This window comes from Lygodium microphyllum, chromosome 11 (genome assembly GCF_053477565.2).
Source record: "Lygodium microphyllum isolate KBCC chromosome 11, Lygodium_microphyllum_v1.1.10, whole genome shotgun sequence".
NCBI lineage: Eukaryota > Viridiplantae > Streptophyta > Polypodiopsida > Schizaeales > Lygodiaceae > Lygodium > Lygodium microphyllum.
The window spans coordinates 146,842,138-146,869,716 of NC_141145.1; the positions used below are offsets into that span (position 1 = coordinate 146,842,138).

Below are 27,579 nucleotides of genomic sequence, written 5' to 3' on the forward strand. Positions count from 1 at the left end.
ACTCATACTAGCTCGTTTGTGGATTATGGAAAATATGTCCTCTTTGTCTTCCTTGCATTTAGATTATTCTTGCCTTTTCCATTTCCTTAGATAGACAGCCATGTGGCATATTTCGCGTACTCGGAATGCCTTTAATTTTGATTCAATATCAAGCATCCATGGTCAGGTTGCCCGTATTCGTGGTTTAGTGCTATGGCAGATCTCTTCTATGATGTCAGCAGACGTGGTTCTTCTTGATATTGTTGCTCCCGGACTGGCTATTGTTTGCTCTATTGCAGTTGTCCTTTCTGTGTGATTTCTTAGTGTTACCCATGTAGTAGATTGTTCTGTTAGCATGTTGGATTCATTACCGTTGTTTCCATCCTGTTTGGTTGGCTTAAAGGCCTAATGTAAATATCTACATACATTTATATACTCTTGTTCACCAAAAAAAAAAAGAGAGAGAGGGGCACAACAATATATACTGATCATTATCGTTGGGTCTTTATAGTCTGCTTTTTTTTTAAAGACTGAGATATTATACATGGTAACACCAGTATACATGCATCATAATGGCACGTTCTTAATTACGATGCTCACTTTTCTGCATCCCTCCTTTTGGTGAATCATTTGATTCTTTGTGGATATTGTGATTTATGGGGTTGGATCGAAAAATTGATGCACCCTATGCTACCTTTTTTTGCACTTTACTCGGATTGCCCTTGGCAAGATTTGGATCTTACTAGCTGTTTTTGTCTTCAAAAGGCTTTGACTAACCAGGTGTATCATCTCTTGTTTAAGGATAAGCATTGGGCCACTAAAGCCAATGCGATTTGGGGCATGCATAAATCCAAGGCTTGTTGAAAAATCCCTTTCATTTTTACATCAAAAGTATGGATCTTGCCCTTATGTTGAACAACGATCATTTTAGCATGTGAATCAATGAGTATATGCATACCATGGCACCAAGGTATACCAATCAAGACATCACAATCCTCAAGTGGAGCAATAAGGAACTCTTCACTATCCGCATATCCCTAAATGTGCAAATGAAGCTTTTCAATACCGGTTTGACAAGCTATGCATAGTCTTTGCATGCCATACCAACCTCTCCCATGGATCCTATCTCATCCTCTTTGATGCTTAGATGGGCTGCCATGTCTCTTGCCCCATAATCAAAGAAAATCAAGCATGTTGATCTTTTCTTTTGCTGCATACTTTGCATAACTCAGTAGCATCATCATTGGGCTGATTACTAATAACATCAGACACCAAACCGATTGATGTTTTGTGCTTTTTACCCTTCAAATATGGATGGGGAAAGCTTCATTAGCACATTTTGGTAGTCTTCAAGAGAGCTTAGTATGCATCATGTGCGTCTTATGGCCTTGAGCATAAAAAACTGATAGTTGTAGCACAACAATCTCTGTGGCTGAGAAGAGTGAGGTGGAACCAGGTGTGCCAAGGGGAAGCCGCATATACTCCGGTGGGGTAGGCAGCAAAGGTCGATGATGACAATCTTTGGTCGTATAAACTTTTTTGCCACAGGAGGAGAACCCAATGGTCTATCCTATCCTTTTGTTTGAGGAGATGCCATAGCGCCAATATGGCAAATTTAAAACGGGATGGTGGGAGGGAGAAGAAGATAGGGGTATCTCTAGATGATGCAATAGAAATAGGAGAAATTTGAAGGTGATGTTGAACCCGTAACCTTTGTTTGCCTTCTCTGATCAAGAGGATCTTTGGCTCTTTTAGCACTTTTGCTCTGATATCATGTCAAGAAAAGTGATGGGACGATATGCACTCATACCATATCATAGAGATAGGTTTTGTAGGGAGAAACATATTAGAGTGTACAGCAAACACTGGGAGAAGAAACTTAGAAGAAGAGTGAAAAATGATGAGCATTGAATCATGGCGAATAAATCATGTTGATACAATAAAGCAAAGCTCTGGGATGATTGCATTGCCCTAGCTGATCAGGTGGCTGCACTTGTGGGGAATGTGGATAGTGAAGGGAGTGAAATACACTTCTCCCGGCAGTAGGGTATTGAAGGTAAATGCTAAATGATGAAGGGTAGCTGTAGAGGAAGTGGAATGCAGCCCTCAAGTGTTGTCAGGCAAAGAGGTGAGAGGAGATCGGTAGCAACCACCGCATGTTTTTGCGTTTTGTGTTTGTGTTTGAGTTCTTTGTGTTTCAGTCATGGTCATGCACTTAGTATTTCTTGTTTAGAGCTGCTGCCCTGATCATACGCATCATTTTCAGCATGTTGCTCCAACTAGAGTTGCTGTGTTTGTTTTCACTGCAGCAGTCATTTGGAGCTCTCCTGTTTTGTGTTTTCAGCTTTGTGCGGGGTGGAGGGTGGGGTGGTGTGAGAGGGAGGGATGGAGGTATGGAGATTAATGAAGGATGTTGGCTATCTTACTGTGTTTCCATATCTCCATGAAGTCCTATTTCATGGCTAGAATAATTCACTCATTTGATGTTATATGTGGTCTTTAAAGTTATTATGGATGAGAATTGAGACTCGCATTGTCTGAGCATTTTTGTTGCATGTGTAATCATCTTCTTTCACAATGGTCTTATATGTTTGGCAGGTATTGTTATTGCCGTCCATGGTCATGAAGGAACTGATGGTGAATTTTTGGTCCAGCATATTTTAGACGCAGGCTTACCTGCTCAGACACCACTGCCTTCAATTGTGATTTCAGGTTATAAGAAAATTTAATGACCTAAATGTCATTAGCCGACTCAGCATTTTTGGACATAGTCTGTAACATTAAACTAATCTAGGACTCAGATTTATTATTCTTAGCTGCATATGTAGCTTTCTCTGCAGGATCAGAAGACAAGTATGTTGCAATATTGTCAGGACTAAGAATTTGTGCGAGTCAATCTAATCCCCTCGAGTTTCAACTTTTGGTAGACTATCTTACTGGACACCTGGGTGATCATAAGGCAAGGGCTTTCATAATTAGTGTTTCCAGTTTTCCTGGGAAAAATGAATCATCTTGTCATTTGCATAGTTCTCTTGACAGGTAACTTTTGTGGTTTTCTAGCAGGAGCAGAACATTGTAGCTCAGGTCGTTCATGTTGTTATAGCTGGGAACTCAGTACAGTTGCAGAATAACTTGTTGGCAGGGCAGGTAGCGGAATTTTTGTACAAGGAATTTTGTTTCAAAGAATAATTATATGATAGTATCTGGATGGCAAGATTAACTGCTGCAGTTACTAACTTTAACAGTCACTCACCTCCAAGGAGCAAAGCAAGTTAGTCGAGCCAGTTAAGGAGCTTGATCTGGCATTAACTCAGGTGAATGGAGCATATAGAGGTGTCTGTGATACTGTGCTCTTCCACAAGCTGGTTTTGACCACTATTGTGGGGCTTTTGACAGCTTGCATCAGCTATCCCAGTAGATATCATGCCTGGACCCAATGATCCTGCAAATTTTTCTCTTCCGCAGCAGGTAATCAAGCCTTAAATTACAGGAAGAGGCTTTAGGAAGAATTCAGCCAGTTCCAGCAAAATGAAATATTCCAATACCTCTCCTTGGTTACTCTTTGTTGCTTCAGCCCTTGCATAGGTGCCTTTTTCCAGGATCATCCGTCTACAATACTTTCTATGCTGCCACAAATCCTCATTGTTTTGAGCTTGATGGAGTAAGGTGAAGTACTTTTAAGAATGTATTTTGTTGGGTGATATGTGTATCGCCTGTTGAGCTTGCTAATATTCAATGCTGGCAGGTTTCTTGGGACCTCAGGTCAGAATATTGACGATTTAAACAAGTACTCTTGTGCCAAGGAGAAGCTGGACTTCATGGAAAGAACACTGAAGTGGCGGCATATTGCGCCAACTGCCCCAGATACCCTAGGTATGCATCATATCTAGTTTTGTAAAGACCATTGAAGAGTGTTTGCAGTTAACAAATGTCTTAATTTTTGGCGCTAAAAGTTCAAGTAGATAAACCAGTAATGGCATCATAAGCTCCGATCATCTTTTGTGGTGGATTGCAAGCTTAAATAGTCTGTTCTGCATAGATGATGCACAATGCTCTGTAAACAACATATTCATGGTTGGGGAAGGAACACACAGGGCACAAGCTGTGTATTATGAATGCTATACTTGAAGCTTTTTTACAATACTGGGAAAAAGAAGCATCCCAGCAATGTGCACAGTGCAAGCACTCTCGAATTTTGTCTTCTATAATGTGATGTAGTCATAGTGGGACCATGTGTTGCTTGCATAAATACCAAAAGGGTTATTTGTGATTTCCTAGTGTGTAGCAAAGAGGTTGAACCCCAACAAAACCTTGTTACATCTGTAACACTTAATCATGTTAAGATTGCCCTCATTGGATCATGGCCATACAGCATAAAGATGCATAATAAACTATTTTGCTTCAGTAGCTGGGTGCCCTTTATTGGTTGGACCATTCTATATCCACCAGTTATGTTGATCAAATGGCATCACACTATCTACAACATGAATCTCTCGTTCCATTGTTCAGTCATTCACTCATTCAGGCATTGTATATTTCACCTTTTCATTCTTCATCAACTCATTTGTGTCTCTTCCTCCATTTTCTCTATTCCTCTCTTCAGCTATGCAAATGCCTTCTTATATCTGGAATTAGAGCACGTGCTGCAGAGCTGATTGTGATAAAGCACAAGGATGGATTGCAGGATTATGCTGGTTGCACATTTGCAGTCGAAGGACTTGCATGTGTGGGCAATTGTGTTGGAAAGACAAAGGTGCAAAAGTTTAGGATCATCCTCAGTGTTATCAGCAGCATGTGAGCGGGAGGGCATGCACATGGATCGAAGGAGCGTGAGCAGGAGAATTTGTGGTAGATTGTGGCTGTTTGAGGACTGATTGTAGCTGGGGTCGTCCTAGATAGGGTGGCAAGGCATACTCTAAGGATTCTGATCATGTGAGTGCAAGATTCCATCCAAGCTTCAATGGCAGTGTGGATTTGTTGTTGGCAGCTTCTATCCCTACAAGCATCTATATTAATCCTAAAATATATATGACAGAGGATAATTTCCAGCTTTGGAATTTCTTAGCCATGTCCAAGTTGTGCATATAGGGAAACTAGTGTCTTATAGTAGGTATGAAAGCCAACTTTGTGATGGGGTGAAGCAACGAACAGCCAAAGATTGATAAGTGAAGGTACATAGCTATGCAATATTTTGCAGTTCATATCAGACTAATGGTTATCAAGCATCCAACAGTGATACATGTAAGTACTCCCTGTCTGATCCAACTCAAAATGCTCTCTCTTTCTCTCCCCCAGCCTCCAAACAACCTTCCCTCATTTGCATGGGCAATTTAATTTAGATATTATTTATGGCTCATGAAAGTAATTCAACTTACCAAGAATTAAATTGGCTAGGCCAATTTATCGACCAAGTATTCTAGGCACTCATTAGCCTCAGAACTGACATTGATTAATTAATTAATGTGAATTCCGTAGTCTCACCATTGACACTTACGGATAATTAAATGTTCTATGCTAAATTTGTTGCAATATCAAAGTGAGAGCAAGAGAAAGCGTACACGAGAGGGAGAGAGAGCTCAAGTACAAGAAGAAGATCTTGCTTAATGAGTTGTTCACAAGTACAATTGGTGCTCTCTTCCACAGTTTGAGAGTGACCTCTTGGTTGTTTAAATAGCCTCCAGATGGCTAGGGTTAGGGTTTTCCCTTGCCTTCCAGTTCATTCACACCTAGTTAAACGGCTCCTAGAGTTGCGTCACGAATGCTATCCCCACATCACGCCTCCGTTGCATTCGCGTCCACTTAGCGCCTCCATCGCTCTCACCCAGGTCCTCCCTTCGTCTTCCTCAGCATTCGCCCCCTCCTCCGGCCACCTAACCATCCATCTCCCTCCACCCTGTGCCACTTTATAGCAGCGGCGTTGCACTCACCCCTTCTTGCCAGCTTTCATAACCCCACCCCCCCCTCCCCCCGGTCCGCCAACGTCCCCTTTGCCTCCACTCCATCTCACTCACTCAAAGCTTGCCTTCTGCAACATCTGTCCTCTCCTCCAGCCACCCAATTGCCCCTTTCCCTCTGCCTACGCTGCTTCACAACAGGTGCGTTGCGCCCAATCCTCTCTCGCTAGCGCTCGTCAACTCCCCCCTACTCGGCCAGGCCCCCCCCCCCCCCCCCCCCCCCCCCAATACTATTGCTCCCTCCACTTGTAGCAACACCTCCCCCCTTTCAGCAGCATAGTAGTAGGATCAGTAGGTCCTTAACAGGGTCACACAATGGAAACCCTTAGTCAGGCACCGGTGCATTCTGGGAGTGACCCCCAGTCAAACACCTTGCGCGTTATTCTCTGTGAGGAACAGCTCTTGGTTGTCTGTACCACAAAACTGGAGCTTAAAGAAACATTGATTTTCAGTCAGGTAATAGGACACTCTCCATCCAGGGCCTAGCTTCGAGATTAGCTTCACTCTACGCTATGCATTGGCACAGAGCAAATCGTGGAGGCAGTCCTCATGGGCCAAGGGGTATTCATGGTTCGTCTCACCTCTGCGGACGCAACTCGTAAGTTAGTGGAGAGCTCACTCTATGCCTCCATGAAGGGGGTCATTCACATGGTTCCTTGTTTTAACGGCTTCACAATGGAATCATTTGAGCTCCACAACAGATTTCTCAAACACCCAGTCACTTTACTTTTCCCGGGATTGGCGGTAGAGTATCGCCAGTTAGTAAGGGACTTTGGACGGCTCTTAGGCACAGTTCTTTCTGCCTCCTATGTGGATGCAATGTCAGCTACAGGAGTCTCCAAGGTACGAGTGGCCGTGAAAGACACAAAGAGTATACCCAAGTGTTTGGAGATTGAGGCAGGAGGTCACTCCTTTAGGCAGTAGGTCACTGTGACTGGGCAACCAAGGTCTACACTCCCATAACTTTGGGCATCAGGCAGTAAACTGTATATGCTTCTGAGCCAAGGTGGCTTCGCTGACAAGTACACAAGTGGACACTAACGGCTTCACATGGGTCGAGAGACTAGAGAGAGGGAGACGGCAGGGGGGGCCACAGCCAGCTCCTCCAACGCAACCTTGACAATAGGGAGCAGAAGGTTGAGCGACACCCCTCGACAAAGCACTCCGCAGCCCCCCCTTGCCTGCTCCACCCCGCAAGACCGCACCCCCCTTACATCTACCACCCGCACCATATACTACCCCATGTGAGATCCCATATTTCCCCCCCCCCCCCCCCCCCATCCCTCGGTCTTTTTCCCTCCCACCACCTCCCCTGCCATGCACCCCCAATTCAGGTAATTCCCCTCAAACCCACCCCCCCTCCTCCCACAAGAGTTGATGAGCTACTCACGCCACCATCCTCCTTGCACTAGCAATTCTCCCCCTTCCACACAGCCACCAGCTCATCTGCCCCTGCCACTCGTCACACTTTTCCAAAAAGGCAAAGTTGTTGCCACAGGAGTTCTTCCGCATTGACCCATGGTTCTGCCTGAGAGTCGTGGAGCGCGAAGAGTTTCCACTACCTCTAGAGTTTGGGATCTTCGTGGTTCGTAAGTCCAGGAGTGGCAAGGTCCATCTACTTGCACCATCGGATTGACCAAAATACGCTTTCTTCTTTTAGTCCTCTCAATCAGGGGATTGGACGATGACACAGATAGAGGAGGGTTTGAAGAGTCAGGTGGAGGACCGCATCTCCCAGTGGATGGGAGAAGGACTAGCACTGTTTGCACAGCAGTGGCCTGGCTGCATGATGGACATTAACTGGTGGGTTGGTGCCAAGGTCCCTGGCTCCGCGAAATGTGATTGAGTGGCCCCTAGCACAGGTGGCCCGCTTCTGCCAGTGTACAGAGTTCCAACTTTTAGCATGGCTGATAGATGCATTGATAGTATCACCCGGAGCATTTATAACCCTTATGGTCCGGCCCAAGGCCACCATGGGTGATTCGAGTTCATTGTCTAGACCTGCGGCAAAGCATACTTGCATGCCCCATAGTTTCTCCTTCTCATCAGGAGCCTCCACATCGAATAGATGCTTGTTCGGTCAGTCACAGATTTTTCCATGAGTTTACATCTTGAATCTTGGAATGTGAACAGTTTCCACTACAGTGGTGCGCTTGGTTTCAGGAAATTGATTGTTCGGCAGGAGTTTCAGCCTACCCTCGCCGGACGGATTGACATCTTGCTTCTGCAAGAGCACAAGCTCACCCCCACCCAGGCCCAACGGGTTGGAAAGGTACTTCTAGGTAGTTCACACACTTACTCGGAGCACGCAATAGGTGCCCACAGGAGGAGTGGAGGCGTATGCACCTCTATTGGCCCAAGTCTCACTGCCTATGCACGAGACCTTGGGACGATAGTGGCAAGAAGGGTTCTATGGATCTGATTGGATATTGGAGACTTATGTATTGGAGTCCTCAATGTTTATGCCCCTATGGATGTTAGGGCACGCAACAGGTTCTGGGTGGAGATCGCAGATGGACTCTCAGAGGTGGACTCTTGGATCGTTGGAGGAGATTTCAACAACCTGGAGGCCTTGGAGGACGAACAGGGCAAAGGAAAAAACTACCAGGGCATGGCTAGGGAGGAGCAGGAGGCATGGGAGGTCTTTTTGCTTATAGTCGAAGCACATGATGCTTGGAGAGACCCTGCCTTCCATAAGAGGGAGAGGTCGTAGGACTTGACTTGGAGATACAGGCGGCTAGGTGGAGTCCTGCTGGAGCGGTTCGACAGGTTTTATGTGGGAGAGTAGGGAGGCTCTCGTAGAGGCCAGATTGACCAGTTGGCAAGCACTACGTTGTCCAATCATTGCTTGGTTCTCTTGACATTTGACCCCCTAGCATCCGCCCTAAACACACGATCCTATTGGATCCTTAACTCGATCTATAGGAGGGAGGAGGTGACGAGGCAGATAGAGCAGACTTGCACTAGAGAGTGGAACATGAGGGTCCAGATAGCAAAGGAGGTTGCAGAGGTCCTAGCCGATCGAGCAGAATCTGCCAAGAGGTAGCCATACAGGCTAGTCAGCAGTGTTGGGAGGAGAAGAAAGCACTCCGGCGGGACCTTGTAGCCATGCAGAGATTATTGCACGAGGCACCAAGATATCCCACTCTCCACGCACAAGAGCTGCGTGCATGAGCAGCCATTGCTGGCCTAAAGAACAAGCGCTCAAAGTTCTCTTTTTACACCTCAGCAGCATTCTGGGTGCAGAATGGGGACACGATATGTAGGGAGTTCTTCCAGGTGCACCAGCCCCGCACCGCAAGAGAGCAGATACGTAGCCATGCGATCAATATGGGAGGACCCGTTCTAGCCCAGATGAGGTGATAGAGATTGCCACCAACTATTACACGCATCTTTTCCAACAGGAGACAGCTTCAACTAGCAGACAGAGATGTAGATAGCAGGTATGGGATCATATCCCGTCCGTCATCACAAAGGAGATGGGACGCTCCCTCCTAGCCCCCTTCACAGAGAAGGAACTAGAGGAGGCTTTCCATATACAAGATGGGCAAAAATGCCTGAGGGAGGATGGCTTCTCTAAGGCCTTCTTGACTACCTACTAGGAAGTGGTGAAGGACCCCCTATTGATGGCTTTCCAAGAGATTTTCACTTCAGGACAGATGCCAAGGAGTCTCTCAGCAAGCCTTATGAGTTTTCTCCTTAAAGGGGGAGACCGGTTGGAGCTCTCCCACTGGAGATTGATCACCTTATTGTCAGTGGCCTATAAGGCACTGGCAAAGATGATCAATAGGTGACTATGCCCCGTGCTTTGAGATATCTTCCATGACACATAGATAGGCTTTGTCCAAGATAGAAGCATCCTAGACAATGTATTTACCTTCTCTGAGGGGACAGAGTGGGCTCAACACAGTGGGCAAAGACTGGCAGTACTACTCTTGGATTTCGAGAATGGTTATGACAAGGTGGACTGGGATTTCCTAGAGGGCACCATGGTGAGGTTGGGATTCCCCCATGCTTGGATTTGTGGGGTCTCCAGCCTGTACAGATCGGCCATCAACAGGGTTCTCATAGGCGGAAGGCAAGGAGAGGAGTTTCGGCTGGAGAGATCGGTTCGACAGGGCTGCCCCTAGGCCGCATACCTGTTTCTACTCTTTGTAGAGGCGACGTCTTACTTCCTCAGGTCATGTGTGAGCGGATTACAGAGTTTTCAACTTCCAATAAGAGAGGAGACTGAGTTGTTAGACTTAGAGTACGCAGATGATACAACCCTCTTCATAGAGGACAATGAGTTGATGCTAGAGAGCGTAAGGCTAGCTCTTGACGTGTTTTGCTTTGCAATGTGAGCGAAAATCAATTGGCAAAAGTCAGTTGGTTTTTTCACAGACTCGGACTCCCGCACGAAGAGGGTTGTCCACCTGGGATTCAGATGGATGAGCAGAGGGCAGACCTTTCAATACCTACAATTCCAGGTGGGACTCCACATCACTCCTGCCCAGCAGTTTCTTCTTGTCCTTGATTCTATTCAGAGAAAACTAACCTGCCAGAGCACAGTTTGCCTCTCACTAGTTGGACGAGCCTTGGTGGTTAACCAGGTCCTCCTAGGGACAGCTTGGCATATCGCCTCGTGTTGGTGCTTCTCCTTATCGTGTATAGTGTAGCTTCGTCGCCTAGTGCGGAATTTCCTTTCGTCAAGGTCTGATAGTTCCAAGGATTCTAGGGCCAAGGTGGTGTGGGCAACCATCATACGACATAGGTCAGAGGGAGGGCTTGGGATCATAGACCCAGAGTATCAAAGTATGGCCCTCTTGGGCAAGCTAGTTGTCCGCAGTCTCACACAAAGCGGGAAGACTTGGAAGGTCTTATTGCAGGAAGGCCTTCAGGATTGTAGACCGAGGCTTGGCGATGAGTGGAGGCCATCCCTAAGATGGATCTTCACGTCAGCGCACATCCCCCCCCCCCCCCCCCCCAAGATAACCTTTCCTTCACAGCTTACTCCGCTTGTGGTAGGGCCTCCGCAAGGCCCTAATCCAGAGCCCCCCAGGCTGCCAGGATGAAATAGACCGTCAGTTGGTGATTTGGAACTCCCAGATCAAAGATCGGGAAGGGGCACAAATAGGTGAGCGTCCCCACATTCAATGGGCTGGGTGGGAGGCTGGCCCAGCTTGTACCATCAAGATTGGTGAGAGGTAAAGAAGATTGCAGACAAGGTGTTGCAGTGAGTATCAGGATGCCAGAGAGGAGTTGAGTTGAGAGGAGAAATAGACACAGTAATACCTCTGAAGTGGCTTGCGCCCCTGATACGAGAGTTGATAGAGCCCGGGGAGGTATGGGCAGCTAGGTTTTCACCAGTAGGTATCCCCCTTCAGATGGTAGGTAGAGTGGGTGGCTCCTTGCAGGCTACTTTCTTTGCCGTTCAGGAGGTGGGACGTCTGGCCCTTGACAAGGGGCAGCAGGATGAGGGGATTGCCAGCCTTTCGTGGAGGAGGATTTGGGTGGTGGGCCTTTAGGGGAAGACATGGCTATTGGACCTCTATTTTTTGGAAGGAGCTCAGGGAGTGGCGCCTTTGGATTTGGGAGAGCAAACCACTTGATGAGCTAGAGTGGGATCCAGAAGAGTTGCTATGGCTGGCCTCTGCAGTCGCCAAGAAGCCACCCAGGCTCCTAGAGTATACTGCCAGGATTGGCAAACATGTACTGATGCAAGAGGATGCCACATCCTTCATTGTATAGTACACAGCCTTGGGTGTTTCTCATGGGGAGCCTTTTGTTGGCAGGCAATCAGCTAGGGCCATCACCTTTTGTATGAGACCGGGATGCAAGACACGATATTAATGATCAAGGCAGGGTCGTGCACAATGGTTGGTCTAGAGGCTCTACCCATCCGCCAAATATTGAAGCCCATAGCAAACTGCTCAAAGGTATGGGAGATCATAGGGAGTCTTATTGGATGGCATATATGGAAGGTGCGGTGTCAAGAGGCTTTCAGCACATGCGACGTTAGCAAAGCTCTAGACGTTCATTATCCACTCCCTCTGCGGCCGATGTGATCAGGTGCAGGGTGAGTCCAGGGCTCGTCAGGAGCTCTGTGGTCACTTCATGCGTACTTGGGGCGACCAAGGTCGTTTCTTCGTGATGCAGGTAGGCAGCCCCAGTTGGCAATATATACCCCCCCCCCCCCAATGGCTTCTTGCCCCCATCCCCCCTAGACCGCCTTGAGAGGCTTGTATACATGATGTATTGGTGACTTTGCATCAGCTCCAACTAGTCTGTTGAGCATGAGCACTCTGTTGTAATTGGTTTTTTTAAGTAATATAATCAGCCACATTTTACTTGCCAAAAAAAAAAAATTTACACCTAGCTACCTTTATCCACCCTTGCATACAAAAGGTTCACATGCCTATCTCTCAACATGTCCCCTCAATGTAAGAGTGGCATTGGACTACAAGACACGTTAATGTGTCCCCCCTCAAACAAATGGGATGCCTCAATAAATCAGGCTACAAGAGTGCTTATAAGAGCAGGTTTTATAGATTTAGAAAAGTTGATTTTCATCAGCTATATTGGAGACAAATTTGGCCTCCAATTTTTTTGGTACTTGAAGAGTGGTAGGGCATTTATTGGTAATATGCATTGTCTTCTTACATTTGTTGCACTTTTTCTTGTCATGATATTTTTTCCAACAGTTGCTTACAAGATGTCCCTTTTTATTGCAAAAGAGGCATTTAGTGTAGACCGTATGAACCAAGAGGTTCTTACAGACTATTGAAGTAGATGCTTGACTAGTCTTGCCTTCTTTTTTATTTTTTTCGCTTCATCTAAACAAGTTTGAATTGTGCTTTCCAAGGTTGGATTAGGGATATTTGTAGGGGTAGCCAAAAGGGTTGGGAATACCTGTTTTACAACTTTCAACAGAATTGTAATAGCATGCAATGACCACAAAATTGGTAGTTTGGTAGTGCAAACCCTAGAGCTGGTTTTCCCATTTAGGCTCATTACGGGAGGTTGGATAGTGAACACTATTTGCACCTAGCCTCTTCGTGAATGAAGTGATCTCTTTGGTTGTTTGTGCAAAGGCAGGGAATCCATAGTCATGATGTGCTTTTGCAGAGCTCATTCATGACAAACATGGAGACTCATACTATTTCTACTCTTTGTTTTAAGGCTTGGTACGATCTACATCGGCATTAGTGTCTTTTTGAGGCGGTGGCTTGCTTACCCATTGCTTAGGTATCCACAATCCTCTCTACTTGTCATTGTTGTATGTACTATGGTGATACAGATTTCTCACTGACCATTGTTCTGGTATGGGACATGGTGATGGTTCCTAGAGGCTTGTTGTTCCATGTCATTGTATAATTCAGGTGCTTCCTCATCATTGTGTGATTCATTTTACTTGTCACCCATGACGTGAGAGAGTGCCTTAGCATTAGTATAGTTCATGGGTTTTATTTGTTGTATTTGGATGGGTGCTTCAGTGGGCAGTTGGGCAGCCTCCAGCCCCATTCCTTGGCCTATTTATAGGTGCCTCCTCTCTCCACCTTCCTTCCCTCATTGCAAATCTGTATCTAGTTTTTGTTTTCTTGTTCCATGTCTTTTTGCATCCAGCAATCGCTTCTTTTGGTTTTGCTTTAGTTTCCCTTTCTCACAACCATGAGCTCTAGATGGATGCATTACCACTATTGCAATATACCCAAGATGCACCTATGGTGCAGCTTAGCCATGCTCAGCTAAACCGAGTCATTAGGTTGGCCATAACCAGCATCAACATTGAGAGCACATGAATCTCACCTACATCACTACGCAGTACGAAGATGGCATTTCGGTTTTGCAGATCCAAAATGTCATTCCAAGCAGTTATGATTGCATGGCCTTTTCAGATAAAAGCTTATGTTTTTAGCTGGGTGGATGGTTACAGCCATTGTGGAGGCATGTTGCAGCTGTCATTTATTGAACAGAAGCTCAAAACTGTAAATCTTTGTCAGGCTGCCAATTCTTTGCTGTCTCCATTCCTTCTGCATGTTGTTGTATAAATGGTGGATATTGACTTAAAATGTAGTCAAAAGAGTATTTGAAAGAGTGTATTTGACATTCAAAGCTTGAAATCTACTTTCTTCTTTTTCTGGTAGCCTGTTATCCTTACACGGACAAGGATCCTTTCATCATTGAGACATGTCCACATGTTTATTTTTGCGGCAATCAGGATACTTTTGCAACTCGCATTTTGACAGGTATGAAGCTTCAGTACTGTATTTCTTTCCTTTAGTATCAGGGCACTTTATCAGCAAATAAACATTGGACATGGCAGGTGAAGAAGGACAAACAGTTAGACTTGTTTCCATTCCTCGCTTCTATGACACAGGAATAGCCGTACTAGTAAGTGACTTTCCTAGATGTAGCATGTAGCCCTTATAATACTGGTCAATCTTCAGCTGGGGCAGGACACTCTTAAGACTGATCAAATCCTTTAATATTGCAGGTGAACTTGAGAGATTTCAACTGCCATATGCTCTCTCTTTCAACAGCTTTACTTGAAAGTACTGGGATGTAACATTATGACACTACATTGGCATATGTTTTCAGCCTTGTATGAATGCTTTAAAGCTTGAAGAAGCTGAGCGTAATGCAATCTAATACTCGCCCTTTTAACTTGCTTGTGTTGAAGACCCTATGCAGTGAGCTGGATAGTTAGATTGTATGTGAAGGTTTTGATTATTCAATAAGTCATACAAATATGTCCAAGAGAAGCAACTTTTCCTGGATGAACAGGTACATTGTGGTCTCGAAGGTAATTTGTCAAGGTGGTTCTAGAATCTCAACATACCTAGTAGGTATTTGGTGACAAAGTTGTATGAATGACCCCTTCGATACCAATCTTTACTATGTATGCTCATAGCAACATTTCATGCCTTTGTTGATTCATGTTGTTAAATTATTCAATTCTAGCTATCAGAAGTGACCTATACCCACTTGTAATTATGAATATCCAAATAGCTAGGCCAATTTGTGTTATGAACATTGTTCATGTGTAATTGTAGAACCTGCATGGTATATTATGGCCCATGTTACTTGCTACAAGTGTTTTTGCTTTGTTGAAATAAGTGTTATACAATCCCCCACCCCCAGGTCTTTTTGGCTCTTGATGAGTAGGATTTTTTGTGCCTTAACAAAGGGATTAGTGGATACTCTCTCAAGGGCCATCATGGTTTATCACATTGTCATTTTCTACTTGTCTTTAATATTACTTATGTGAAATTTTTGTGTACCTTATATTTGTAAGCTATAACTAGACTCATGCTAAGTATGATATACTCAAATAAGTCCAATTGTTTAGAAATGGTTGTTAAATACTCTATTGCTAATTGCATTTGAAGTCCATACAAACGGTATACTTGTGCTAGTCTAGGTGTCTCAACAATCATTTCGTTTTTCTATATTGTATTTCATGGTCATACATAGGTGGATACTTTGATTTATTATCTTCTCATTTACATGATTAAATTTGGGGTGGATTTAATGGCCCATAAACTTGAAAGTGATTCATTTGGTGAATATCCATAAAAATGATTTTTTAATGCTAGTCTTGGGTATCAACAATTAACTTATGTTGCCCTACATTGCACTCTATTGTATTAGGTAGTTTGATAATGTAATTAATTAGTTTAAGCAATATCTACACCATTTAATCAGCCCAAACAACATGTGGATTCCTTTTACATACCTTATTTGCTTCATGGAACCTTTGATGGATTTAACAATGTATATGTGATAAATTGATAGTGTTGTTGTATTGGCATACTCAACTTGACAAGTTTCAAGGTGATATCTCCGGTTCTTATTATAAAGACCACCAACTCTCAAATTTACATGACTAATCACCTTCCCAAAAACAAGAAAGGTTTTGTTGGATAGAAACAAAACTAACAATGTAATTTCAAACATAAAATGAGGTTGTGAGCTTTTGCATTGCCAAGGGCTTATGAAACTAGTTGTGTAATAGTTAAATCAAAAGGCATGATAAGAAACACAATACTGATAGTACAACTCATGACATTATGTAATTTTAGCCACTTTCCTAACAACGGTGATGTGTTGTTAAGTTATTATTTTCATACTACATTAGGGTGGTCTATCATCATGGGAAAGGTTGGGTTATCTTTATTCTTGATTCACACAAGGTGGTTGTTCATCATGGAAAATGTTATTATTTACATGCTACATTAGGGTGGCCTTTCATCAACATGGAAAAGGTTGGATTATCTTTCTTCTCAATTTACACTAATTGTGGTAAACAATGAGGTCTCTTAAACAATCAACAATGTATTTTTCTACTAAGGCACTTTAATTGGTTAAATATCGGCAATTTTGGGTTCTCATGATCTACTTGCATAATGGCAATAACTATTAGGTAACTTTTGAGGAAATGCATCAATAAACTATTTTAGTAATATTGCAACTTGTCCAACACTTCACTTGACAATTTATGAATCCATATCCAAAAACATCAAAAATAGGACATACAAAGTTTGAGCGAGAACATGATGCTCACGAAGTCTAAATGAGAATATGATGCTCCCCTTACCTCATTGAGGAAATGAGTGGTAAGATATATAACATTATGTTCTTATGTAAGCACAATTTTACCATTATCCAATATTTGGAAATTGTAGAACACATTCAATTACTAGAATGTACATCCTATTTGTTGATGTTGCGCCTATGTATATCCAATATTCTATTACTTGTGCTATTGATGCAAAACAATGATAGGGTCACATAAATGGATGTACTATTCATTTGAACTTTGTGCTTGAGCTTTTCTTTTCCCATTTCTTTGTTTTTATCTTGTCCTACAATAAATAGGTCTCTATTAATCATTCATGAAGCATGTAAAGTGAAGTTTTCCTCTTAGTATGCTCCCTTTTGTGTTTCTTTCAATAACCATCATCCAATGTTTGTGAAAGCATCTTTTATGTGTTTGTTTTTAAAAGTAGTTTAACTCAACTAGGATGTTCTTCTTATGCTTGATTGGATAATTCTCTTGCAATCTTGTTGAAGCTTGCCAAATGTTTTGGAATTTATTTGTTTTCTCTCGAAAGTTGCTACATACTACCAATATCAAACCTACTTCAAGGTTATGGAATAAAGCCAATGTGTGAATATGACATCACTAATTAGTCATTGCCAAAGGTTGAGACATAGATTCAATAAACCTTGGGTATGAAAACTAGTCCACCAACCCCAAGCCCTGCTATATTAAGATAAGAGAATCACCTCAACAAATAGAATCATAAACTAAGAGGATGAAATGTGCCATGTTATTCTTTTGCTTCTTTCCATGAGTGGGTGTCATTATGCAAGTTTCATTTTTGTTATTATGCAACAAGAGTTATTGTGCATAATAAAAGAGTTTATTTGCAACAAACTAAGACTATGGAATTGAAAAACTCTTTTTCAAATCTTATATGCTTTAGTTAGATGATTCTCTAGCTTTCAACCTTTTTGTTGATGAAGAGAATACCTTTCCTATCACGTGGTGGTTGCCTTATCTCTCCTGCGGTACAAGAGTATCACTTAGGGAGAGGGTTACGCTTAAGCTCCCACATTAACAATGAGATGGACCTGAAGACTTTCTAATTGGTCTTGGAATCACTTTCCAAGCAAGATGCAAATGAGTTTCATTGGAAGTAGAGAAAGTGGTTTTGAAAGACTCGATTGTTGAAGTTCTTACACACTTGTCGATAGAACTAGAGGGAAAGTTGGTAGAGAAGAAGTTGCAAACAACAAAAAGATTGGAAATGAAGTTGAGAAAATAACCACAAAAGTACAAGACATACAAAAGAAAAGTGAAGTAAGAAAGAGTGAACATTGATAAGTAAAAAAGGCAATCAAAAGAATGATGTTGATCAAGGTATGACAAACACTATCTTTTAAATAATTGATAAAGCTTTATCACAAAAAAACATTGCATTCTATGCATCTTTAAGAGTTTTCTTGATGAGAGATGGCTTGAAAGAACAAGAGAGAAGCTCTTTTCACAAGTACGATATTACACAAAATATAATTTTTGTTTTTCTTATTTATCACAAATATATTCAAAACATTAATAGTTATATCTTCTCATAAGGTATATATATTAGAAAAATGGTTAGGAAAAATGACAATAGAAGGTTTAATTAAGGTAGTATGCATTTGTACTTTCCCATATAAATTTTAATCATATAGATATAAATATAAATTGGATAACGTTAAACCAAATAGGAAATAATGTTAGTTCTTTTAATTCATAATAAGATTGATAATTAACTAAAATTGACTATTGATTGAATTTGAGATTGCTCTTTTCATCAATTAACAAATTTCATTGGCATTAATATGGTTGTCCTTGGCAAGAACTACCCTTCACTCGAATGATGACATGGTTGTCGTAATTCATTTTCCAAGTGTTTGCATGGGTTTTATTCCTCATCTCACTCAAATTGGCTGAGCATTTGGACATGCAAACACAAATTTCAAAGGGGTGCAAATTCTCAATACCCATTGGTTAAGGTCACGGTTCACTTACTTGCTCCAAGAATTAAAACCTCCTAAATCTCCTAACTATCTCGAGCACCAGTTCGGAATGCAAACCCTACTTCTATGCTCGATTCGATGCGCGCGGCACTCAAGGCTCGATTCCGTCGATCGCGACAATGGAACCAAAATGAAGGGGAGCTACGAAGCTCTACCCCGAGACCTACGGACTGCTTATTGATCAAGTATTTCAAGCCAAGCGGCCATGGCTACCTCTCACATAGCCGACGTGCAATACCTACCTTATGGGTGTAGTGAGCTTACCTTGATGCTCGATCGAGTTCCCTCCTCTCTCTTGCACTCTGGTAGCTCCACGATCCTTGCGGCAAGCTCAAGCGACCTCAAGCCCTCTCCGTCAAGCTCCATCCTCCATAGCCGCGCGAGAAGAGAGAAGAGAAGAGAAGAATAGAATATGGGGAGCTTCTTCTCCACAATCCCTCACTCCCTCACACTCCCCCAATCCCTCAAGCACAAGCAAGAAGGCAAGAGACAAGAGAAGAAGAAGAAGAAGCTTTGGCCACACACAAGAATGAGCTTCTCATTCACTTTTCAACTTTATATACAAAACCCTAAATCCCTTTTGGGCGGCCATCCCCTTATCCCCTTTTTTACATGGCTGGCCGTGGCCCAGGCCCTTTTTCCCATTGTCCTCCTATCTTTCTAGCTTCCTTCCTACCGCCGATCTACCTTTACAAATTACACGGGTGGGAGCCCGGCGCTCAAATTAAATCATGATGCGCTTGCGCTCTTTTATAAAAGTATTGACTTGCGCTTTTCCTTGTGCATCTTTCTCCATTCTTTGGGACTTTTCTGTGCTTCTTGTGTTTCTAGATTTTCCTTGTGCACCTTTGTCTTCCGTTTCAGTTTTCCTTGGCCTTTTTCTTCTGCTTTAACTTTTTCAGATTTTCCACCTTGTTCGTCTGACAGTTAACACAACCTCATCATTAGATCCCTTAGACCATCAAGATCCCCTTGGTGCACGTTCCAACTATCAACTATAATGGTCTCTTAGGGTAATGTTTCACATGCAAGATGGCAATCCACCTTGCAATAGATAATCCCAAACATGCCAACTAAGACATGTAACTCCACAATTCTCATTTCATGATGAGGGGGGAGTGCCCCTTACAAGAGAGAGAGGGGGAGAGGGGGGGAGGGAGTGAGGGAGTGAGGGAGCGATATGACTTGCTAGAAGGGACAATGACAAAGGTACATGATTGACAATGAAAAGAGCAACATCTCCATAGATGGTGGGGAGATCTTAGAGGCCTCATGCCTTTTGTTAGAGGTAAAGCAACTGCTTAGTCTTAAACCATGGCATCCTAGGAGAGTGTTATTAATTTCATTGCCTTGCACCATGGCCTCCTAGGAGGACTAGGGTCCTCTAGTGTTACTAGACATAGTGGTAGAGACAATTACATCTACATTGCTAGCGATGACCGAGACAATCACACCCACACTCCATCTTCCCTTGAACCACATTTGGTAAGATACAAGCACATTTACCTCTACCTTCTCCTCAATAAGGGGAGGAGATTCCTCCCTCATAGAAGAGAGATGAGAAGACATAAAACATATGCCTTTTTAGAGCTTGTTTCATAGATCTAGGCTACCAATAGAAGGTGGCAATGTAGGTCTTCTGGGAGAGAGAGGAGCTAGACTATGTGACTTCATATAATTTTCCTTACTCAAAAAACGTATCTCCTCTTCATGAGACTATAGAGATTGTAGAGAGGAGACAACACAATGTGTATACTAGGAGGCAAAAGAAAAGCATGCATAGCTAGCAAATGCTCTAGTAGTCTTGCCTTCAACAAGTGCCCAAGTGATGTTGAACTAGACATGTCCTTTTTATTGAGTTATTAGGATATTATCAACGTGAGAGTTTTTACTCCCTCCAAACGAATATGGCATTAGGAGCTATGCCAAAGAGATTGTCTAAGGGATTGATTCAGCTTATTGCAAAATGTAGTGCAAACATATTAGAGACCATTCAATGGAGACAAATTACTTTCGAATCAATCTCAAATTATTTCCTCACATGGCACATATCATCCACCACCTTGATAGGTTCTAGAGGGGCATAATAACCTAGACATTAACTTTACCTTTGGGGAGATGACTACTCTTACAAGCTCTAGGATCTCTTTGTGTTACTTCTCAACTTCAAGAAGGATTATGACAATTGATTGGGAGTTCTTTGGGAGCACCATCCTAATGATGCATTTTAAGACACAAGATCTCATTATGTTACTTCTCAACTTCAAAAAGCATTATGGTAGTTGATTGAGAGTTCCTTGAGAGCACCATCCTAATGATGCATTTTGAAGAGCATTATATTAGAGGTATAATGGCCATTTACTCTTCAATGGTGAGACAAGGTTCCCTCTCACCCCTTTATTCTTCCTTTTTGTAGAAGAGGCCATGAGCATTTTTTAGGAATAGATCTATTAATATCTGCTCCATTAGGTCTACCATGCCAAAGTAGACACAATGAAGGAAACTAAATCAAAGCATAATATCATATGCATCCTTTTGTTTAGACTTGAGAAGGAGATAAGGTGAACCTAGATCTTTCCACACTGTCGACCCTAAGCACTCTAGAGAAGGAAGAAAGAGACTCAAAAGTGCATGTCGATTCTTAGCCCAATGCCCTTAGGAGCTTGGAGAGGTCGCACAGACTATTAAGCCACCTGACTAGCACCCCCAACGAAACCTCTAAGCTATGAGAGACAAAGGGAGATCGTTTGGTAGAGCATTAGGAGGGTAATCACTAAGAGCATATTAATAAATACTCCATGGCCATTTTGTTAGAGGAGCTAGCGAATGCTCTAGTAGTCTTGCCTTCAACAAGTGCCCAAGTGATGTTGAGCTAGACATGGCCGTTTTCTTGAGTTATCAGGATCTTATCAATGTGAGACTTCTTACACCCTCCAAAAGATTATGGCATTAGGAGCTATGCCAAAGAGATTGTCTAAGGGATTGATTCACCTCATTGCAAAATGTAGTGCAAACATATTAGAGATCAATCAATGGAGACAAATTCGAATCAATCTCAAATTATTCCATCACACAACACATATCATCCCTCTCCTTGACAAGTTCTAGACGAGAATAATAACCTAGAGATTAACTCTACCTTTGGTGAGATGACTACCCTTGCATGTTCTAGGATCTCATTGTGTTACTTCTCAACTTCAAGAAGGTTTATGACAGTCGATTGGGAGTTCTTTGGACCACCATCCTAATGATGCATTTTGGGAGACAATATCTCATTATGTTACTTTTCGACTTCAAAAAGGATTATGGTAGTTGGTTGGGAATTCCTTGAGAGCACAATCCTAATTATGTGTTTTGAAGAGCATTATATTAGAGGTATAATGACCCTTTACTCTTCAATGGTGAGACAAGGTTCCCTCTCACTCCCTTATTCTTCCTTTTTGTAGAAGAGGCCATGAGCATTTTTTAGGAATAGATCTATTAGTATCATCTACGTTTAGGTCTACCATCCCAAAGTAGATGTAATGAAGGGAACTAGATCAAAGTATAATATCATGCGCATGCTTCCCTTTAGACTTGAGAATGAGATAAGGTGAACCTAGATCTTTCCACACTCTTGGCCCTAAGCACTCTAGAGAAGGAAGAAGGAGACTCAAAAGTGCATGTCGTTTCTTAGCCCAAGGCCCTTAGGAGGTTGGATATGTGGCATAGTCTATTAAGCCACGCGACGAGCACCCCCAACGAAACCTCTAAGCTATGAGAGACAAAGGGAGATCGTTTGGTAGAGCATACGGAGGATGATTGCTAAGAGCATAGTAATAAGTACTCCATGGCCCCTTTTGTTAGAGGATCTAGCAAATGCTCTAGTAGTCTTGCCTTTAACAAGTGCCCAAGTGATGTTGAACTAGACATGTCCTTTTTCTTGAGTTATTAGGATGTTATCAATGTGAGAGTTCTTAATCGCTCCAAAAGATTATGCTATTAGGAGCAATGCCCTAAAGCTTACCTCTGCAACAAATGAAGCTTGAACAATACTCTTATTTCGTTGACAAGGAGGTTGAAGATTTATCCTACCAAAATTATGAGTTGTTTACGTACAAGTTGTAGACTATACGGCATGGTAATCATGTAGCTTGTAATATAAAAACTCCTTCAAGTGAGAAATTGATTTACAATTGGAAATTGATTTTAAGATTGTTATTTCTTCACACACACACACACACACACACACACACACACACACACACACACACACACACACACACAAAGAACATTAATGAACCATGCAAGTCCATACTGAAATTAGGGCATGGACATAAACTAAACTTCTATATCTGGGTGTTTGAAGTAGGCGAAAACATCTCCTTTCCATTCTTTGCAATGTATGCTTTAAGGGGGGGGCACAAATGTTCAGAGCATTGAAAGGGGTGGAGATTTTAAAGAGTGCTGATTGTTTTGGAGTGTTGGATTTGGTAGGTGTAAGGTTGTGATTTTGGAACCTAAAATTTACTATTATGAGCATGTGGGCATGTGAGCTAGGACCTTCATATAGATTCTTTTTCCCTATGTCTCTCTCTCATACCTATAAGATTTGACATTAAGTAATGGATATCATTAAAGAAACTAAATAATAGAGGCGATTCCCTTAATCCTAGACACTAGTGCTCTATGTTAGCATCTGCACAAGTGCAAGTCCTTAGGCCACCTATAAACTGATGGTGTTTATCTTGCCTCCCTTCATGCTATGTCCTTTGTGTGTGTGTGTGTGTGTGTCTCTCTCTCTCTCTCTCTCTCTCTCTCTCTCTCTCTCTCTCTCTCTCTCTCTCTCTCTCTCTCTCTCTCTCCTCTCTCCCTCTCTCCCTCTCTCCCTCTCTCCCTCTCTCTCTCTCTCTCTCTCTCTCTCTCTCTCTCTCTCTCTCTCTCTCTCTCTCTCTCTCTCTCTCTCTCTCTCTCTCTCTCTCTCTCTCTCTCTCTCTCTCTCTCTCTCTCTCTCTCTCTCTCTCTCTCTCTCTCTCACAACACCTTTCCTATTAAGTATACGCTAAATATTGAGCTTGCTTCTTGTAGTATATAAACAACACACTCCTCTCTTTTATTCTCATGACAACATAATGCATGTTTGAGAGATAATAGTTAAAATGTTGAAATTTCCTTTCAAAACTTCTCTCTCTCTCTCTCTCTCTCTCTCTCTCTCTCTCTCTCTCTCTCTCTCTCTCTCTCTCTCTCTCTCTCTCTCTCTCTCTCTCTCTCTCTCTCTCTCCATGTCACATAAACGAAGGATAATCACCATTATTTTGTTTATTTTACTTTTACACAAAGAGCATGATTTGATATCCTAAATTTTATAGGTTGCAAAGAGTTACCTCTCAAACCTTGTGGATGCATCACATAGGTCCAATATGGATAGGTCTGTGTGTGTGTTGGGGGGGGGGGGGGGGGGGGGGCAACATTAGAGGACATTAATAAATCTTTATTCTCTATTTATCCAATTGTAAGATGGAATGGAGTGTCTTGGGTGTGAATTGCACAATGATAATGTGCAAATCATATTTCAAACATGAAAACAAATATACAATTGGAAGACCAAATCCTAAATAGAAAACGTAAGACCGTGTTTTTTAAAGTGCAAAACTCATTGCACAATAGTGACTTTACTCATATTAAATAATTGACCTCATACACCGTTCACAAAGTGAATGAAGACGATAGTGTTTTAAACATCATACATAAGGTATCCTTTTACATTTAGGCAAAGCAATTAAAGGTTGATTTTTAAAAAACATAGCCTTGAAATAATAATACACAATAAAGTTAAATAGTTTGCTTGCTTGCATGCATGTCATGACATTTGTTAGAAGCTTTGTTCATGTCTATTCCATTTCACATATGTTTAAGGACCTGTATAACACTTGATTCATGTATTATTTATTTATTTTATGTTTTCCATGCATATTATTGCTTTCATATCACCACAAATAGAAACTTCTATTCTTGTTGGGATGCATGCACTGCCATAGCAATAGTTAACCTAAGTGGATGTATAAAATGTCATAATCATGGAAAGAAAATAAACACACAACCAAATTATTTCCCCTACCCCTGCTAGTAGTTGCTCCATCTATTTTGGTAGCAATTTCTTTAACAGTGTACTCTTTAAGCTTTGCCTTTCCTGTCATGATGAAATCTCCAACTGCAGTGAGTCAAAAGAATGCCAGTGTGTGTTGGTCAATGCTCTCTCTCTCTCTCTCTCTCTCTCTCTCTCTCTCTCTCTCTCTCTCTCTCTCTCTCTCTCTCTCTCTCTCTCTCTCTCTCTCTCTCTCTCTCTCTCTCTCTCTCTCTCTCTCTCTCTCTCTCTCTCTCTCTCTCACATATCAAATATAATCTTGAGTGTCACTTGCAAAAATAGACTCTCAAGAATTCAATTATAAGTTACCAAAAGAAAGGATTGACCTATCATGCTATGTTGTTGTGTTGCCTATAGCCATGCACAAGATATGATATTAGAGAGAGATCAACACACACACACACACACATGCACACACACATGCATGCACACACACATGCATGCACGTGCGCGCACACACACAGATCTATTAATGGAGAAAGAGACGAGGTGACCCAAAACATATTTTTGTTTTTTTAAATAAATATAGCCCTATTTGTCTTAGGATGCATGACACATAGGATTTTGTTAGGTCTAATTACATGCATGGTAGATCGTAAAATAATTGGTAGGATAGATTGATTTGGAGTAAAACCATTTCAAAATCATACACTAGCAAAAGAAAACACATTTCTGTGAAATTTTGTGGTCTCGGATAGAGGGGCCAAATCTTTTAGAAGTAATGCTATATTGATTTTGCAATTAAAAACTTTCCTAATTTTTGGACATGAGTAGGAAGATGATATAATTTCCTCAATCATAAACATTGATTTTGGAGTAAGACGATTTGAAAATCATACACTACAAAAAAGACACATTTCAACCAAAATGTATGGCCTAGAATAGATGGGTCAATTCTTTTACGATGACTAGAAATGCATTGGTTTTGCAATTGAAAACTTTTCCTAATTTTCTAACATGAGTAGGTAGATAATATGAAGGGGAATTCTATGAGTCCAATATTGAGATCTTTATTATGTGCACTCATATACATACTTTTGGAGTCTTTTCCAAGTTAGTACATATAGTTGTGACATATTAATGTGACACTTTTCAACAAATCATTGGTTGATACTTAAGCAAGATTCCCATCATATTCTTTCCTCTTGACACATTACTAACCCCCAAGGTGTGTTTTTTTGGCACCTATCATAGAACTAACTCATATGTGCAAGCCCGCTCAATATATATGCGTCTTAGTACACCCAAACATGGTGAAATTTATGATGAAAGTTGATTGACATACACAAATTTGTTAGTCAAGTGACTACCATGTGTTAAACAATGTCTACAGCTTCCAAATTTGTACTCAATCAATAGATCAAAATATATACTTCTAACTTGGTTGAGATTAGTCCCATCTTGGGTTAAAACAAGTGGAATAGTCAATGCCTCACTAGGAATTTAACCTTTCCATCTTTTAATCCTCAAAATAGCTTGGATTGCACTGCATACTCATAAAAACCACACTCCCTCAATTCTTGAGGACAATGAATGGGAGTCTACATCTTGGAATGCCTCCTACCATCTTAGAATGTAGTTCACGTTTCAAATTATTAAAGCCTTCAACTTGAAAAGAAGTTGATTGTTTCAGCTAACTTTATGGTTACACCTTTCTTGTACAAATCAATAAAAATTCCACCACTTAAGTGTGTAGCCACATGTTTTTCAAGAGTATTGTGAATGATCGATTTCACTAATGTTAGGCCTTTCTTTTCAAAATACGACTTTGCTCAATGACAAGAAGGTGTTGCGATAACTAAAATGGGCATGGAGATTTGTGTCTTGTAGGGTAATGCATAGAAGGAGGACAATTTTGTTTTTTAACATGTGGCAAACTACTTAATGTCTTTAGTCAATTGTCACTTTGTTCATGCTATCACCCCTTGTAATGTGAGCTAAGCATGACTTGAAGAGGCAAAACCATGAGTGGATAATAGTTGTGCAAAGATAAAGGTGCAAGAAGGGCATGCATTAGGCCACCAAGTGAGGTATAATGTCAAGAGAATTACCACAATGGCAAAAACGAGATATACAAGAAGAGGTATAGTGTCAAGAAAATTACCACAATGGTAAAAAAAAGATATGCCAGAAGAGGTATAGTGTCAAGAGAATTACCACAACGATAAAAACAAGATAAGCCTATTTCAATTACATGCAATTTTGAGTTGAGGGCTTTTGTGTAAGTTCTTAAAAAAAATGTGTTTTGTAGATACTCAAAAGTGTTCTCATCATTCTCAAAACTAGAAACTAGTTTTTGATTTTGATTTCAAAAACTTGTTCTAGTGCTCATAGTGTAAAGGGGGCAAGAGAGCAACACAATCTTTCATTAGTTTGTTTCTATCCATATGAGTTTCATTATAGTCTTTTAAATAGCTAAACTAGATATTGTATTACATAAAAGTAGAAAGTTTGAGAGTACTCTAATGTTTGTATCAAGTAGACCTTGTTATAAATGAAGATGTCACAAAATAATGACAATGATGGGCCAATAGTATTGATGCTCAAGGATGCCTTATTCTAAGTTTTGCTAAAATCCAAAATATAGAAAAATTTACATGGCTTGATTGTCTAATTCATAGAACTTCTTTCATAGCTTCAAACAGCTAAAAATCATTCATCTTTTGCATATAATTATCACTGGTGCATTTTTCTTTTGGAGGGTGTCATTTAGTTGGCCCCTTTAACCTAGTGGTTCTACATAAAATAGTCATGTTTTTAGTATCTTGCATTGAATTTAGATGGCATGTATGTAGGAAGGAAACTTTTTCTATCTTTCCACATTGAATGTGTTGGCCACATAATGATGAAAAATTATTGCCCAAATGTAGGGATGGAATTAATAGAGAATAGAGAGGGGGAACATAGTCGAAGCAAATACACCACCCAATGCTATGTTTACTAAAGATTGGG

The 27,579-nt window shown here is 41.6% G+C and overlaps 1 protein-coding gene across 4 annotated transcripts in view; it reads left to right on the forward strand.

Annotated features, from left to right (window-relative positions):
- Positions 1-14,994, forward strand: part of POLD2 (DNA polymerase delta small subunit) — a 78,256-nt gene extending 63,262 nt beyond the window's left edge. The window contains exons 5-14 of one of the 4 annotated variants that reach the window (XM_087688330.1): positions 2,578-2,691; positions 2,808-2,938; positions 3,040-3,126; positions 3,225-3,293; positions 3,376-3,447; positions 3,554-3,645; positions 3,725-3,852; positions 14,060-14,161; positions 14,239-14,306; positions 14,410-14,994. In XM_087688330.1, coding sequence (XP_087544456.1) covers positions 2,578-2,691; positions 2,808-2,938; positions 3,040-3,126; positions 3,225-3,293; positions 3,376-3,447; positions 3,554-3,645; positions 3,725-3,852; positions 14,060-14,161; positions 14,239-14,306; positions 14,410-14,481 — 935 coding nt within the window. In that variant the 3' untranslated portion in view covers positions 14,482-14,994. The remainder of the gene's footprint in view (positions 1-2,577; positions 2,692-2,807; positions 2,939-3,039; positions 3,127-3,224; positions 3,294-3,375; positions 3,448-3,553; positions 3,646-3,724; positions 3,853-14,059; positions 14,162-14,238; positions 14,307-14,409) is intronic. The other 3 variants (XM_087688332.1, XM_087688331.1, XM_087688333.1) reach the window with 3 other exon arrangements.
- Positions 14,995-27,579: the final 12,585 nt, after the last annotated feature.